The 18,186-nt window shown below is 38.7% G+C and overlaps 1 protein-coding gene across 7 annotated transcripts in view; it reads right to left on the minus strand.

The window, feature by feature from the left end:
- Positions 1 to 3,282: 3,282 nt before the first annotated feature.
- ATE1 (arginyltransferase 1) overlaps positions 3,283 to 18,186 on the minus strand; it is an 82,235-nt gene continuing 67,331 nt past the window's right edge. For all 7 annotated transcript variants that reach the window (XM_065843288.2, XM_065843287.2, XM_071812213.1 and 4 more), the window contains one exon: positions 3,283 to 6,371. In XM_065843288.2, coding sequence (XP_065699360.1) covers positions 6,193 to 6,371 — 179 coding nt within the window. In that variant the 3' untranslated portion in view covers positions 3,283 to 6,192. The remainder of the gene's footprint in view (positions 6,372 to 18,186) is intronic.

The following is an 18,186-nucleotide window of genomic DNA, read 5'->3' on the forward strand; positions in this document are numbered from 1 at the left end:
CAGCCAAAAGTATGAAAAATCAATACCAGATATTAAAAACTTTCAATAACAAGGCTACTACTAACTGCAGAAAATCACTTTTAGGAACGTATTGAACCGCCTTCGTTAGTGATTAATGCAAAGAGTGAAGTTCACCCTGTGAGGCTTCAGCCTGGAGAAGACACGGGAGAAGCAGCAAAGAGTTTTTCTAAGTCCCATCCAGCCTACACTTTTCTGATACTTTGTAGACATTGTATGAATTCTGTTAAAATTCTCCAATTTTTTTGCTATAAATGCACTACACTGAGCTTAACTTATTCCCCCCTCCCCCCCAATATTCTACAATGCTCCATTGATTTCTCCTAGACAATGGGAAATGAATAAAACCTGACATATTTATTTTAAAGCCGGCAGCAGACTCAATTGTAAATAAATCCTGCTCCTTCTGCAGCACAAAGGTTGCAGACTGACTGTCCCTGAGGACTCTGCTCTCTTCTCACTACTTAATAGACTTTCTAACACTTTCTTTTGTCCTGATAGCAATCTCTCAGCAGGACTTCTGGCAGACACATGTATTATGTGTCAAAACCAGAGTGGAAATAACGGATGGGAAGCACAAAAATCTGATGGGAATAGTTATAATGAGGAAATGAATATAAATAAAACAGCAAAACATAACCGTGAAGAGATACAGTCAAAAGGCTTCTGAGCTGTTACTTGATTTGCCCAAGATCAGCCCCTGTTTTCAGAGTTAAGACTGTTTTGTATTAATATAGATAGCATTAACACATGCTATACTTGGTTTTATATGTTAATTTCATCTATTTACATTCCTATTTATTTTAATACTGTTAGAAAACAAAGCTCTCCCAAGATGAGCCCTAAATGTGCTATAAAATGCATATGGTAGATTAATTTATAGAATACTATTTATTTAGGAACCTACGGACCACAACTAGCGCCTGAACACTATGTTTAGTATTAGTTGTTACTGTACATCTGTTTCTGTAAATGCGTTTCAGATTATACAATATATTTTGACACCATTATCTTTGTACTTAAGCAGCTCTATTCACAACATTTTCTGTTTATTAAGTGTTTGTATACTTGGCAACTTAATCACTGTACTTTTAAAAAAAGACACATATAAAATGAGCTTATTATAATCAGCCTAGCTGGTATACTCATTCCGCTAGCAGCTACAGTTCACATATTTGGTTGACACCATGTATAAAGGGTGTTATTTATTAATATACAATTTGTTTTCCACAGAGCACTTTTATTTCCCCAGTGAGACTAACCTCTGTCTCACAACTAAAGGCAAATCACATGGTTACTTACCTGTTAATGATCCTCTGACCAGGAGCCACCTTCGGTTCCCCTCTCTGTCACACAGGGTCTCAGACTCACAGAATGTCAGGGATTGGAAGGGACCTGGAAAGCTCATCCAGTGCAATCCCCCCATGGAGCAGGAACACCCAGCTGAGGTTCCACAGGAAGGTGTCCAGGCGGGTTTGAATGTCTGCAGAGAAGGAGACTCCACAACCCCCCTGGGCAGCCTGGGCCAGGCTCTGCCACCCTCACTGAGAAGAAGTTTCTTCTCAAATTTAAGTGGAACCTCTTGTGTTCCAGTTTGAACCCATTACCCCTTGTCCTGTCATTGGTTGTCACCAAGAAGAGCCTGGCTCCATCCTGCTGACACTCACCCTTTAGATATCTGTGAACATTAATGAGGTCACCCCTCAGTCTCCTCTTCTCCAGCTCCAGACCCCAGCTCCCTCAGCCTTTCCTCACACGGGAGATGCTCCACTCCCTTCAGCATCTTTGTTGCCCTGCGCTGGACTCTCTGCAGCAGTTCCCTGTCCTTCTGGAACTGAGGGGCCAGAACTGGACACAATATTCCAGTTGTGGTCTCACCAGGGCAGAGTAGAGGGGAAGGAGAACCTCTCTTGACCTACTGACCATCCCCCTTCTAATCCACCCCAGGTATCATTGGCCTTCCTGGCCACAAGGGCCCAGTGCTGGCTCATGGTCATCCTGCTGTCCACCAGGGCTGGTCATCTCCAACCCTTCCTCAACCAAGGAGAACATCTCATCACCTTGCCCTCTGAAGGACAACCACAGAGTCAGGGCTTGGAAACTCTCCATTGCTCTGACTAACTTCAGAAAATAAACCATTTGGCAAGTGGAAACATAATCATCTTGCTTTTTTTTTTTTAATGCTCAGTATGTGAGATTATAAGTAAAAGGCTCTGAAGGTGCAGTTTTATAAATATATTGGGTACAATACATCACTGTGATGCTTCTGGAAATGCTGATGATTCCCCCAAAACGTGGTGATGGTTTCTGCCCTAGATATTGTCTACACCCTCCCAAAAGCAGGCATTCCTCTGGCAGGACTGGGACAGAACGAGCAAGAAGAACCTTTAACAAACTCACGTCTGAAGGATTATCTGGGACAACCGGACTGAGATGGAATTCAGAAATAAATGGCTGCTCAGGCTGCTTGCTTCAGAACGATCACCCAGAACAGACATTAATGGAACTTCTGACTGATGGACATAGACTCCAAAGGAGCAATGAAACAGAAAATATAAATGTTCCCAGGAGTACGATTTGAAGGACAGAGCCTTGGAAACTGGGCCACCACAAGCCTTGGCACACCAGGATTTCGAGCCCAGATGGCACTGGGCTTCGACAAAAATCTCATTCATGGAATTACATGGAATTCTGCCCCTTTTAATGGGAAAATAAATCAGTGGTTACCTTTGTGCATGTAATCCAGATTTCTGGTTTGCTTGTTTGGCTGTTTGCTTCACATAAAGTATTTTTTCAACCAGCTGGAAATGGTATATAGCTTAACTAGAATAAACAGTTAGCACTATCTAGTCTCCATCTGTGAAAATTATTCTATTCTATTCTATTCTATTCTATTCTATTCTATTCTATTCTATTCTATTCTATTCTATTCTATTCTATTCTATTCTAATTCTATTCTAATTCTATTCTATTCTATTCTAATTCTATTCTAATTCTATTCTATTCTATTCTATTCCTCAAAAGAACTACAAATTCTGTTTCAAAGCATAAACTCTCCGTTAATCTGCCTAAGCCAGAACTAACACTTAGTTGTAAAATATGGGCATATGTTTCGAACTCAGAGGTATCCCTTCTAACCACTGCTACTGTTTTTGACTCCCCTGATTCTGCTGAACACTTAGACAACCTCCAAGAGAATTAATTCCTACAAAGTAAGACAGAAGTCACACTTGTCGCTATTATTTACTTATAATAATTCACAGAGACTCGAAATAAATTTATTTTCTATAGTTAGAAATCAAACAGGCCTGGTGAAAAGCAATTACAAACTCAACATGCAGGTTGTTTTGCATTTAGTGAAATGTGTTGATGCTGAAAATCAGTAAGCTTCCCATTTATTTCCAATTAAAACAAAGAATGGTATTTTTTAGCACTGGTCACAGATCTGCACTTTCTTACAACCATTTTATGCTCATTTATCAACAGACAAGGCAACCTTAGAGATTAAATCTCACAAATTAACTACACTGAAAAACCTCTGATAAAATAGGTTGTACTAAATTAAACATCTCTAAAGTCAACAATTCTCAGTGACAACATCTTATTAAATAAAATTGTAATAGTGGTGAAATTTCAGCTCCTCTGAAGTCAATAGCAAAATTTACAGAACTTAATCCTCAGACTCTTCCATTTCTAAACCAGGGATAGAGATATCAGTCCTGATGAATACCGCACCGATTTCCTTCTAAAATAACACTGAAGAAGCGAGTCAAATCTCGGCATGCTACACCAGATGAACTCAATTTTTGAGTTAATCTCAATGTTGACTGTTTTTTTTTTAGAGACACATATATATTTGAGTTCAGTAAGAGTGAGAAGCCTGGGTGGTGCTGCAGTTCCAGGGGAGGTCAGAAAGGAAAAGCACCATGTCAGATTTCACAGAAAACGGTCATTTACTTTTAGTGGTCACGCCAATCACAACTTCAAGCTGTACTCAATTTTCCATTTTATGCTTACCTCACTTCTCTTTAACTGCAGTTTTAAAAGATGCCCAAGAGAAACAGAGCATCATGTGAAAGTCTACTGTATATCTAGAAGGCAAATCAGTAACAAATTGTGGGCACAAAAGAGAGCTCTTCAAGAACTCTCAGTGATGAGGGTGATGTTACATCTGCTCCCTTACACTTTAACAGAAACTTCTTCAGGAGCACAGCAAGAACCATCGTTAAATGGTTTTTATAATCTTTAAGATTTTGCAAGTCATACAAGAATTCCTCTGTGCCCATTAACTGATTTTATGTAATATATAATGTTTTTCTCATTTAGTTTGGTTTGAAGCCATATGGGCATGACCACCTTCCAACACACTGGGTAGGCAAAAAATGTTACATTATTTAACATTTCACTAAGGGACAAGCGTATTTTCTCCACAGAAAGGAACTCCTTATAATAATGTTCATAAGTCGCATTTAGTGGTTCTCCCCTGACAATAGGTTTAGATAAGACATGGACAAACTACATTGTTTGGTATACAGAAGCTTCTCGGTACCAGGCAAGAGACAAACACATACCAGATTTAATGCTGAGACATAATTGATTTTGTTGCAGACTGGGAGTAGATCAATACAATAAATCCCCTTAATAAGACATGAAATTACTTTTTTAAATTACTGTTGAAGCTGTGCTCTCTGTCAATAATATTAAAATGATCAAACAGATATGGAAAAAAGTTAAATCTGCAATGCACTTGAATCCCCGAATTCTTACGTCTGTTCCACATAAAAATCAACCATTAATATTATTGGCCAAGTGTTTAAGATTAAATCAAGCCCATGAGTGACAGGAGATGTTACTCTCAGAGAGTAAAACTTCCCTGTCCGGGAAAAAATCTACACATATATTCTTAAATAAGAATTTTTCTTCAATGTTTAACAAGAAAGTTCAACTTGATTCAAGGTGAATATGAGCTCCTGTTATCCAAGAAGATACACAAATGCATTGGTATCATTTTGATGTTGTGGTAGATTACTGAATTACACAACAGTGTTATTTCCCCAAATTCCTATAACTTGTATTACTTGGTAGGGACACAAACTACTAATGACAGCGTTCATATATAAGAAAATAAAGTGCTTTGATAAAGCATCACAACTTCCTGTGTTTCCAACAGAAGTATTTAGTAAAACATTATTAAGGATGTTAACCCGTGAAGCTGCTGCACCATAAACAAAACAGTCAGTAAAAATGCAGAAATATGATATTTAAGTCATCCCATACAATTCTGTAGGAAAAAAAAAAATGCAACGAAAGCCAGCAGTGGTACCTCAGGTCTTTTTTTTAGCATAGTTTTGAAATGTGCACTGAGGAGCTTCAGGGGAAACCTCCCAAGCTCTATTTCACATTAGTGATGTGCATTAAAATATCCGCTCTTTTTAGACAAAGGATAAGGCTTATACCAAAAAAACCACTGTGCCACTTGGCTGCATATCTTTGGTATATTTATAGTGCAACTATTCTCTTTCTTCTCTAAAGGGGAAAGTTTTCCAAAGCCCTGCATCATCAACTCCTACATTCACTAGGACCTCAGACACTAACCTACGGCTTTAAACAAATGAAGAATGTACAGTGAAGATATTTTCCTCCTGGTTTTTAAATATACTATTGAAATAAAATTAAACCATGCCAGATTTCACAGTAGAAAGTAACAGCACATTTCAAATTCTCTTGCAAGAGTTTAGGAGCATACAAATGCGAGCATAAATTTCATGGCAATTTTAAATGACAGATAGCCAAGGTGCTATTCAAAAACATTTGTAATTTAATTATTATTATTCTAGATTTAGTCAACCTTTGCCTCTACAAAAAGACGCCTGTTTTTAATTTTGCTTAGATACTTTCAATTACTCAAAATGCACAGAAAGGCTAGAACTACTTAATTAAAATATATTGCAAGCATGTTTTTCTAAGCTTATATTGCTAAAGCCTTGCTGTATTATAAATTTTATTGGAGCTGGCCTTTAAACACAGTACCATGTATTCACACAAGCCTGGATATATACCTGCGTTTTGTACTGCTATTTGCGTAGACATACCAACACACAACTACAGTAGACACCATCCAGTGGCAGTGCAATAAAATGTAGCGCCATCAAAATGCCATTTAATGATTTTTCTTCAACTCCTAAACAACAACATCCTTTCTGAACAGGTCTGGCCAACCAAACTTGCATACTGCTGAACGCTGGCTTCGTCGCTCGGCCCCTTCCTTCTTTTCTTGTACACGCTGTAAGGCATCACGATTCTCTTGTGAAGTACCCTCACCCTACCCAGCTCCTTAATACGACCTTCATCGACTGCAAAAGAAGCAGAGAACACAAAAAATTAGTTATGCATATTGTGCATATGATCTTAATTTATGCAACGAACTTCAATATGCGTAATGAAAACTGTATGAAGCGATAAAATTAATCTGCGGATGAAAGCAGAGCTGATCTACAGAGCTGTCTTCTTGAATCATGGCTGCAAACAAAACCTAGATTGCAACGCAACTGTATTTGTGGTGTGTGAAAAAATAAATCACGCATCGCACATTTCTAATGGTGATATACAGCATTTCTGAAAATACCTCTCTTGTTGTATTTTAAAATTCATGTTTGTTTGATGCTCGCTGGAGGCCACTTCCAGAAGTGAAACTCTATCTGGGAAATACTTCCAAACACAACTAACGAGATCTGCTGTTAATGCCATATTGCACTTAATTGCTACACCACTTGCAAAACCCACCAGCATGGAGCACTCCCCCAATTGTGAAAAGTGTATTAAAACAGCAAGAAGCCTCTGCACTGTTTGCCTCAGGTAAGCATTAGGCAATAAAATACCTTCTTCCCAGGTAAAACTCCCTGGCCCTCCAGCCCCCATCTTTTTCCCCCTCATTTATACTGGTTCCTGAACTTTCCTAGTAGAACAAAGTTAAACAAATATCCTTAATTCAAGTCTGAGTGCCCAGCTCTGCAGTGCAAGCCCTAGTTGAGTGGGCATGACATAATTCCTCAAGCTTTCAAAGATACACACACCATAGTTTAATGTTGTTAACCTCACCTACAGACCCCTTGTGACTTAACTGAACCAGAATCATGCACATAAGGCATCATGGAACAAGTTAAAACTTCCTTATTTTAATGATGACGCTACTATTGCTGAATAATAACATTATATAGCCGCTGCCTGTCAGAAAAATCTGCTCTACAGTGTTAGACGACTCTAAAGAATGTGAGAGAACACACCACATGGCCAAGGCCATTGAAGGATAAATTCATAAAATTATTATAAAACATCAGTAAAAGGAATTTCGGACTTTTTCTGAACTTTAGGTTTAAAAAGCCACCAATGTGAGAGTCAGCTTACACACAGAAGCTGAAATAAGAGTTTGAGAATAGAACCATATACATCCAAACAGTAAGAGAGATGCTCACTAGAGCATCAGCATCTGGGCACATGAAGTACGCAAAGATTCAACCTTTTTTCAGCATGAGGATATTATTCTGACTGACGAGACAGCACAGATAAGTAAAATTATTTAGCTTTAACTATTGTTTGAATCTGCCCCAAACTAAAATATTTTTTAAGTTCATGTGCTTATTTTAAGTTAAAACACTGAGGGCTCAGTGAAGAGGACGGAGATGGTGGTACCCACCCAACATCATTCCCCACCTACAGCACCCACAATGAAACCCTCTGCTGATCATCAGTTGACTCGAAATCAAACCAACTGCTGTGGAAAATCAGATCAGTTGAACAGCTACTCCATAGGCAAAACCAGGTTTTATTTATAAGAAAATAACCAGAGAGAGAGAACTTTTCAGCAAGTTTCACAAATGGCAATAGATGCAAGGCACTCAAGATATGACACCAGTTCTGGGAAGCAAGTCACCAAGTCTTGCCTTATTTTCTCATTTACATACCTGAAGCTCACTAGACTTGGCCCAGGTAAGCTGAACAACTTGTCTGGGAGAATCTGAAGAAATCCATAAGACAAATCTCTCTATTCAAATGTAGTCCTTACTTAAGAAAAACTTAATGCTCTTTATGCTTTATTAAAGACAAAGGAGGTCATTAAATGCTTTTCTTTGCAAGACATTCTTAAGACCCTGTCCTTATTCATCCACAGAAATGCCTTACAAACGTTTTCCTGCCAATTGCTTGAATTTAGTATGTGAAACTTAACAAAGTCTGCTTTACAAAGTCTAAAATGACTTCATTACTTTTATCTGTGTTTTGATTCGTGACATGAAAGCACAATGTATTTCTTAAGACTTAACTAGGAAAATGTGGTTGGAAGGAAGAAAATCTGAATAGTACTTGCTAAGATTGCATTCTCCACTAATTATTGTTGGCAATTGCTTTAGATAAACACTCAAGTAAAAAACATTTTATGGCTTTCTCTCCGTCTTTGAAATCCATTTGGTTTTTGATGTGTGGCCAACACCTTTCTGATATCCCAAGAGGCTGTTTTTCCTACCAGCCCTACCGCCTCTTCTATTACATCCTCATCCTTCTCAGAGTTCACTAAGGAAAAATTTGCAAGTTTAGCTTCTGGAGGTGACACAAGTGTAAAGTTATTTTAACTTCTTAAATTCCAAAGTTTATATTTACTGCACCTCTAGGCTGACTGTAAGTTTGTGCCCTGAAATGGCTTTAGGCCAAGCCTAGCCTCCATAGTCTCACGCCAAAAGCCCTTTCAAAGCTGTTCACTACTCACTGCTGATACTCTTTCAAGTAACACTGACGCACAATACTCTGGATGAGTTCATCTTTTGGCTCGTAGCATTTCTGGCCTGCAGATTCAGTTTCTTACAGTAACTAAACTTACCGTACCTTCAGTTTCACTACAGCCTCACTGGCTCAGCTGAACTCGGTTCTTATTGCTCAGCATATGTTTTTATACACTTACTTCACTTTTATGAACCACATCAAGTGTGGTCAGTGCATTATCCTCCTTGCACACCAGTTCTAGCTCTACAGCCACACAAAACTGCTATTATGACAAAGGGTGTTAGGAAATGTGCTAAGCACTGCATTTTTTACAATCTATTTATTTCTGTGCATCCTCTCCAGACATGTCTGGAAACACTTTATCACTTGAAATGACTGGATTTGGTGTTAGCAGTTCTATCAACTAAGACAGTACAGTACTGCTAATATCCCTTCAAGTTCCCAGGACTTTGCCTTTGTATCTGTGAAAATTACCTTCTCATGGAGCTGTTGAGTAATTGTAGTCTATAGAAGAGACACTGTCACTTCACATATAAAACATACAAGGTTTTACCCCATAATTCAGTTACATGTATCAATATTGCTTGGAGACTAGATACATAAAAACCCTAAACTTCAGAAAAATCAATTCTGTAGGTTGAAAGCACCTGTTGTTTTAGGAAACTGAGCAAGCGAGGATGCCAGATGTCTGTCTTTACAGAAGTATCGTCCTGTAAGTCTCAAAGCTAAGAATACGTCTGAATTCTTGTTGAATAAATAAGCTGTCACTTCTTCTCCCTTTTGGTCCTGAATCATAAAATTACTTACACAGCATTCACCTATTGAAATTTGAATATAGGTGAGATTTCATATATAATTCAGCCTTGCCACTGAGATGTCATACAAAATTGCAAAGATTGCAAATAGGTGTTAAAATTCTTTGTTCCCAGCCCCCTATCACTATTAAATGCAATTCATACATAGATTTCTTTTCTAAAAAAAACCAATTCATATCAGATCTGTTGCAAAGTATCAGTAAAAAACAAAGCACAAAGTAGAAGGGATCTTAAGCCCCTCTACGCAATGGTTTGTCTTGGTAGATAGCAGACACACACTGGTTTGATTTCTTGGTGCAGCTACACACCCACACCCATCTTCATCAAAGATTGTTGAGAGACACTGCATAATAAGCTAAAAGTAAGAGCCGTGGTCTTCAGAGGCAGCCCCATAAATACTTTTATACCCAAGAGAACAGGAGGAATGAGAAGAGCAGGAACCCTGACACACTCCCATAAAATTCTGGTTTTATCTCTTTGCGCAACCCAAACCAACTTCCCCCCAAAACTGCGACTTCCCTCCTGAAACCAAACCATGAGTTTCAAATCCTGATACGGGTTCCTGCTGAAATACCAACGTAAAATAAGGCAGAGGAATTATTTTACCATTTCTATTCACTGCAATAGCATCGTCATGCATTTACACAGAAATTCAACGTTTCACGTTCTGAATTTTTTCCCACAGGTAGGAATTGATTAGCACTGTTATAAAATTATTTTGGGAAGCCAACACCCAAATATTTTTATTCTCTGGGCACATTAATCTTTATTACTATTACCTAACACAAGCTGAAGTGCAAACCAGCTACATCTGGTCAGAGAGCCGGGCAGGCACGTGCGAAGCCGCATCCCCACACAGGCGCAGAGCCAACATCGCGATGAAAACAGCGCGATGGTTCAAAGGCTTTTGGAGCAAGTTGTTGCTAAACCAGCTTTTCGGGGGTGGCCGATTTGGTTCAAAGCTGGTTTTGATCAATAGTGATGTGCAAAGCCGGGTTGGAGCGGCAGCGCTCGGAGCCGCGTGTGATGGGTTCCCTCCTCCCCTTGGATATTCCACACGGACGTGACATTTTTAATTTGTCAGGGGATAATCTAGAAATGCGAGCAAGCTAACTTTCTTTTGATCGTATTTTTCCATCTACAGGAAAATAAGTGAAGAAATAATTAAAAATAAGCGACAAATTTATTGACAGGAAAAGGGACAAGTGCCAATTTTCAGGAAAAAGCTCACATTAGTCACAGGGAAATATTTCTTACGTTTTCTGTACAGAGCGGACTCAGAATTAGATCAGTAAGAAGCCTTACTGAGGTCTGGTATTTCTAATTCAAAAAAGAAATGTGGCAAGCCTGCTAAACTCTGAAATGACGCTGATTCTGATGAAAAGTTTCGGTTTCCTTAAATGATTTCGGTTTCCTTAAATGACCTTCTGGAACAAAGAAAGTATCTGACCATCTTCAGTTTGTGCTTTTGCATCCCTGATACACACAGAACCTGGATATTTTTTTCTCCATAGCAGGATGAAACAGCGGAAGAAAGAAAGTGAACAGGCAAAGAGCCAGTCCTGATTCAACATTCAACATGAACTGAAACCCTTTGAAAGCAGTCTTTGAAGGACACTCCCACGTAAATAACTCATATTATAAACTGGTATCCATTTGGCTTAAAAATGGAATCTTAGAAAAACTATTTTTACCTCTAAGCATTAAATCCACAGGAAAAAAAAAAAGTATGAAGATTAACACTTGACAACTGTTACTTTGAGACTGACCAAAGGGTATCACACACAGAATCACAGAATATTAGGGATTGGAAGGGACCTCGAAAGATCATCCAGTCCAATCCTTGGGTTTTGGTTTTGTTTCAAGTTGTTCTTGGTGTTTAATTTTCCATTTCGAAACAGTGAGGACTTGCATCGTTGTGAAAGATGAACACTGTTCACGTTTCCCAAATCCAACTAAAATAATGTGTAAAATTCAATTTACAAGGAGTTAAAAGGTTTCATGATACCCAAGCTTTCAAACTAGGTGTAAAAACGATCAAAAGCAGCACCCATCCTTTGCTGGTTACACTATAGCAATGTTCATTTTTTGGGGAAACACTACAGCCTTGTTGAAAAAGCCACATCTGGTTTACATGACCTTGTCATAGTTAATGATCAATGATCTTAAAACAAAGAAATCTTAAAAGTTAAAAGGAAGAAACAAACTAACATTTCAAATTTTATGACTGAGATATAGGAGATATGAATTACTGGAAATAGAAAACGCTTCTACCTCAATCAGAAGCGTAATGTATCTGGCCTTTGAATTTAAGCTCATTTATTACAAAATTTAAAGCATTATTTCTTTTCTTTCGCCAGCAAAGCATAGGAAGTCGTCTTCAAAAATGAAACAGACAATACACAGTGACAAAAGAAGCTACACCCATTAGCAGCAATATTTCTATAAAACAGTTGAAATGTGTTTTTTCTCATGTTGCTTCATTCATCCTAGACTCATACATTAAGAAATATTAAAGACTTGTATGCCTCAGGGTATAAAAAATACTAACTTGAACCAAAATAAGAGTACAGTTAAAATGAAGCATAAACAACAAGTACAATTCAATGAAAGGAATTCTTAATTAAAAGCAGAAAGCACAAGTCACAAAGGAAGTACAGTAATATATTCTCAATCATCCAACTCTCTGCAGTTACTCTAACAAGGAAAAAAAAATAGGAACTTCTGAAATAATTGTTCAAAAAAAGAATGTTTCTAAGGAGAAAAATGCATCTTATCTAAATATTATCATGAAGACAGAAGAAAACACAGTTTTAAAAGCATAACTTAAAGGGAACCTTAAAATGGGTAAAGATGGGAAGTTGCCATGAGGGTAAATCCTAAAACCATCTTCCATACAAAACATTTTGGGCTCCGTGCCTGAAATCATACCGCTGGTTTATGATTTGCAATTCAATCTGGAGAAGCAAGCAGCCTAATCACCCGACAAACGCGTTCAAAATCCGCTCCCCCTGCTGCGCCACGCGGAAACAATAACTCATTGTGTTTTGACTCTTATTATTCTAGTAGTAAACATGAATAGGGGCCAATGGAAAACATTTCCTGGGAATACAGGAGTTCAGAGCAGTTCTCGTTTCCAGCTGTAATTCACAGGAATTAAGCAAAGGCTCCTGGTTTACCTGGAAATACGATATTTTGCCTAATGGTAAAATACAAGAATGCTCCACCGGTTTGGACACATTTGAAAGAGATGCACATAAAAGAATAACTATAAAATCCCTGTTTATTTATGAGGAGCTCTCATAGAATAGTATTATTCTAACCTACCTCAATTAATTATCCTGAAATATGGTGTTAGGAAACAGACTGCCTGAGCTTATTGAGACCTACTGACTGAGAAATGGCTACCGAAGGCTGAGTTTAAATGGTACTGATACTTCTCCAAGGATTTGCTTTCCAGGGATGCACCTGGGAAAATGTTAGTTAAATGAGACTGAACGACTGCTTACCCAAAACCAGCATCCAGTGCCTCCAAGTCAAGACACTTAGGCAAAAAAAAACAAACAAAGGAATTTAATCTAGTAGATGGCAAGTGGACAAAGATAACTATTTCACTTTTAGATGCTCTTCCAGAAGACAAAATGAACCAGCCGATTCTTTTGAAGTTGTATCTCTGACACTATTCTTGATGACTTCAGATACGAGAAATGAGAATGTGAATTGCCAATGAAGAATATTAACTCCATATCCAGGAGGCTTTGGTGGTTGTTTTGTTTTGTTTTGTTTTCTTGTTTTTAACACCCTTCCTTTTTGGTACAGGTCAGATTTAGCTGCGGGAACCCTGAAAGACACCAGCTCTATACATGTCCCTGCTGGCTGTCCCCAAACTCTTCTGTGGCTGCAGAACCAGGTTTTGCAGATCCAACCTGGTTAGGACAAAGCTTTACAAGCTCACTCATGCCACAATTCATTTTTGCTGGACTCCGCAGGCATTTCTGATGCCCAATTCTGATCACACTGGGTTCTGGGGAGGTCTATTTGCTCTGGGTCAACATTGATGAGCCTGGCCAAGCTTTCTCCTGCAACTCATCTTCATTAGCTGAGTTTTCTGTTCTTCAAAGTACCTGAGGCATTCAGAACAACATGGGAATGTTCAGTATTCTGAGCTGCTCCTTTCTCTTTAGAGACAGAATGGGAAATCACGACGAAAATCCAACACGCACTTGGAAACAGGACACGAAAGTAAATCTCTAATTCAGTTGCTAACAGGGAATTAAACCACCACACGTATCTTTCCAGAGAGTTTAGCAAGGTACTTGTCATCTTAAGATCGTCATCAAAAGTGACTCAGTTACTGTTGGGAGAGACACATCAAACATGCCATTAAATCTGTGAATTAAAGGCTGAGAATACTAAATTAGCGACGCACCTTAAATAGAAAAGACGAGGGATGGGAAGCAACTGCCACACAAGCACTTCCTATTAGACATGAATGAAATATTTCATTCCTCATGAAAAACATTACTAAATATTTTTCTTAGATAAACACAGAATGCTTACCTCATTACTAACTCCAGCAGAACTTTAGAACTAGGAACAACACTGACATCTCAAACAGAACTGGTTAGTCCATCTATTTCCTGAACATATTTTACATAAAAAAAACCCCAGAAACGCTGCATAAACCGCATTTACCCAAGAAGCCAAATACTCAACTTCAGTAAAATCAGTGATTTTCTAACTACAAAGTGGCACAGATGAGTCAATCTCTGGTTTGTAGCACAAACAGTGACCTAAGATGATGTACTGACCTTCACACCTGGGCGAGAGCAAAAATCGACCGGCCGTCCCAGTATCTGGAATTCTGCAAATTCCACTGATTGCAAAGCTGACATTTATGACATATCAAAGTGTTTCAGACTTTATTATTCATGTCAAATAATTTTACAAGGCCTAACAATGAGCATTTTTGCCTCATTTTATATATTTTTAGAGTAATTTTGCTCAAATTGAGAAAACACACTTTGTAACTTTAATAGGCCACCATCACCCTCTGGAATATAAACTTTCATTCAACTAATTTTTTAAAAAATGTGGCTGAGATAGAAATATTAATTAAAACCAAGGGAATTTTAGCAATTCTGGTTTTGTGGGGTTTTTTGTTTGGTAGGCGAAGAAGGAAGAGGAAGGGAGGAGGGAGGAAGGGAGGAGGGAGGAAGGGAGGAGGGAGGAAGGGAGGAGGGAGGAAGGGAGGAGGGAGGAAGGGAGGAGGGAGGAAGGGAGGAGGGAGGAAGGGAGGAGGGAGGAAGGGAGGAGGGAGGAAGGGAGGAGGGAGGAAGGGAGGAGGGAGGAAGGGAGGAGGGAGGAAGGGAGGAGGGAGGAAGGGAGGAGGGAGGAAGGAAGGAAGGAGGAGGAGGAAGGAGGAGGAAGGAAGGAGGAGGAGGAAGGAAGGAGGAGGAGGAAGGAAGGAGGAGGAGGAAGGAAGGAGGAGGAGGAAGGAAGGAGGAGGAGGAGGAAGGAAGGAGGAGGAAGGAAGGAGGAGGAAGGAAGGAGGAGGAGGAGGAAGGAAGGAGGAGGAGGAAAGAAGGAGGAGGAGGAAGGAAGGAGGAGGAGGAGGAGGAGGAAGGAAGGAGGAGGAGGAGGAAGGAAGGAGGAGGAGGAGGAAGGAAGGAGGAGGAGGAGGAAGGAAGGAGGAGGAGGAGGAAGGAAGGAGGAGGAGGAGGAAGGAAGGAGGAGGAGGAGGAAGGAAGGAGGAGGAGGAGGAAGGAAGGAGGAGGAGGAGGAAGGAAGGAGGAGGAGGAGGAAGGAAGGAGGAGGAAGGAAACAAACAAAAAAAACCCCAAACCAAAACCAAATATAAGAGTCAAGCTGAGAATTACAAACGCAAGTGTTTCCATGAAACAGGCAAAGCTGAAGCAATTGGCGGTAGCTTATCAGCAAAATAAATCAGATTACAGCAATCAATTTACTGGCTAAATTAATTAAAATGTGGAATCAATTATGTTGCAAGCGAAAAGTCGGGATGATGTCAGCAGAGCGGAGTTTAAACAAGTGCTGAGTCCCGAGGATGGGTGCGCAGGGTCTGACCCTGCACCAAACTCACCGCGGCGGCTGGTGCCACGTGGCTGAGCCGGGACTCATGACATCCCTGTGGTGTCCCCTCCACATCTGCTCTGTGTCTGCCCCTAATTACAGCTTTTAACTTTTATCACATTTAGAAACTAATCCCATATGCTAGTTCTCCTCGGCATGAAATAAATCTGCGTGATGGCTCCACTTATCCACGTTATTTAATTTTTTATTTCTGTTCTTGCGTTTCTAACACCTTCTGAGTATGGAAAATGATTCCTGTGAGGTTTGGCAGTCCTTGTCCTTCCCCATATTTCGCTGAATCTTCACCCACTAATGAGTTCACTCCTGGTCTAGTCACAAAAATAAAGCAGAATTATTCCGCTAGAGAATCAAACATCATGACATTCAAATCTTGAGCACACAAAGATTCGTCTCTTCAATGTGGGGAGGGTATGCCAGGATATCTCCATTTTTCAAGCCAAGTCCCCAAAATTAATGTAATTTCAAAATACATCTGTTTGTTACACAACCTCTATAATGGTCATTTTGGATTAAAACATATTTTTAGGAATTCTGCAGCCCAAGCCAGATGTTTCATGAACTACACTACAAGTCAGACAACGGTGCTTCTTGAGAGGCAATGGTTTACTGTGCTATATGTATTATATATTTACAATATCAATAAATGCAAATTTTTAAATCACATATATGTAGCAAAGTTCAAAATTTGCAAGAACAATGCAAAATGGAGTTCACATTATGACCGTACTTCAAATCACATTTTAAAGACCTTCTGGTCCTTGCAATCGTTTTCAAGACTCCATTTCAGAGCGAATGGTTCAGAGTCATTTCCAACCCACAAGTCAATTTATGCTGTGCCAGTTGCTTAGGACCCACAAATTAAGTTAATAACATTAACTTTTTGCTACAGAAGCACTGGAATATTAAAGCATATATTTGCATACAAGGCTAAAATCCCACGCCAGTCATTTGCATTTAGTCCAAATATACTAAAAAAGTGAGGGAAAAATTTGTCTGGCTACACCTTCTTGGCACTATCATCATTGTCCAAGTATCTTGTATGCTCAAGGATCATACTAGGTTTAGAAATATGCATTTTGATGATTCCAAGTGTTTATAGACTTAATGAGAAACAGATACAAACTTGTAAGATGTGTGTCTTCTAGAGAAGCTGCTAGAAATAATTTATATGTCTGCCTTTTTCTTGGTTATAGAATTCAAATTTATTACCTATGGCTCTAATAAGAGAGTGGGCAGTTAGTTCTCTAGAAGAATTGAGTTCATGATCTATCAGGATTTATTTAAACTGTTTCCTAACTCTTCAAAGTACACAACATTGTATCTTTAAACACATTATAAACAGCAATTGTTTGAGAGCAAACCAGCAATTTCTCCCAATCAGATTGCACAGTTCTAAACAATTTGATCTTTTCCATCTGTGATAGTTCTGTGACTACACTGTCCTCATCTCAAGAACTTCGGTGCATTTATAAACATTAATCTGCATCACACTACCCGTATAAACATTAACATGTACTGTCTTTTCCATTAATCCATCCGACTAGACCCAAAAATTCAAAACCACACATGGACATCACTTTGACAGGGATCTAAACCATCAGACGTGACCAAATGACAACCACAGTTCACTTCATGGATACAAATATGTCATCATGGCCTTTTCGTTAGGAGGGGGAGGAAGAATAAGAACAGAATCACAACAATACACTATACTTTAAAAATATATCTTAAAATTAAACAGCCTCTGTACTCAATGGGGAAAAGAATATAAAGAAAAAAAATCAAAATACTCGTATTGACATACACAAAAACATAAAACATTTGAAATACGCCCTATTTATTAGCAAAGAATATCTCTAAATTGTACACAAAATTGAATGTTTTAAAAAACGCAACAGTAGAAATCAAGGTTATTGAAACAGTTGTGATGGATAATTTTTCTAGTGAAAGCACTGTGCGCACAAATATATTTTTAAAATAAATACAGTTTTGTACATCTGCCCAAGCCTGCAGACTTCTGGGTAAGAATTCTAAGTTTTATTTACTAGAACTAACCCCCAGTTTCTTGCAAGAAGCATTAAGATGCATAATCAAGTCGTTAGTAAGAGGATTCAGAAGTAATTAAACACTGGGAATGTGGTTTGCCTTTTCCTACTCTGGCGTATTATGTCCAGCAGAATAACAATGCCACAAAGCTGTGAAAATCTTCATCTTGTACTTAGCAAAGAAAATGAAGTTTCTTCTGTCATATGTGAGAAAGATGCATTTCTGAAGGAAAAAAAATCAGCTTGTGTTCCTAGAAGTTTTAAAAATTTGGTTAAAACTTGCAATAAAAGTTACAAGACTAATATGGTAAAAGTAGTGAGTAATATTCTCTGGTTCACTAACTCTTTTTTTCACTTGTATGTGAACATGAGGCAATTTGTAAGACTTTTTGGCTTTCAACATCTGTCTTCTGCACAGACAC

The sequence above is a fragment of the Patagioenas fasciata genome, chromosome 8, assembly GCF_037038585.1.
Source record: "Patagioenas fasciata isolate bPatFas1 chromosome 8, bPatFas1.hap1, whole genome shotgun sequence".
NCBI lineage: Eukaryota > Metazoa > Chordata > Aves > Columbiformes > Columbidae > Patagioenas > Patagioenas fasciata.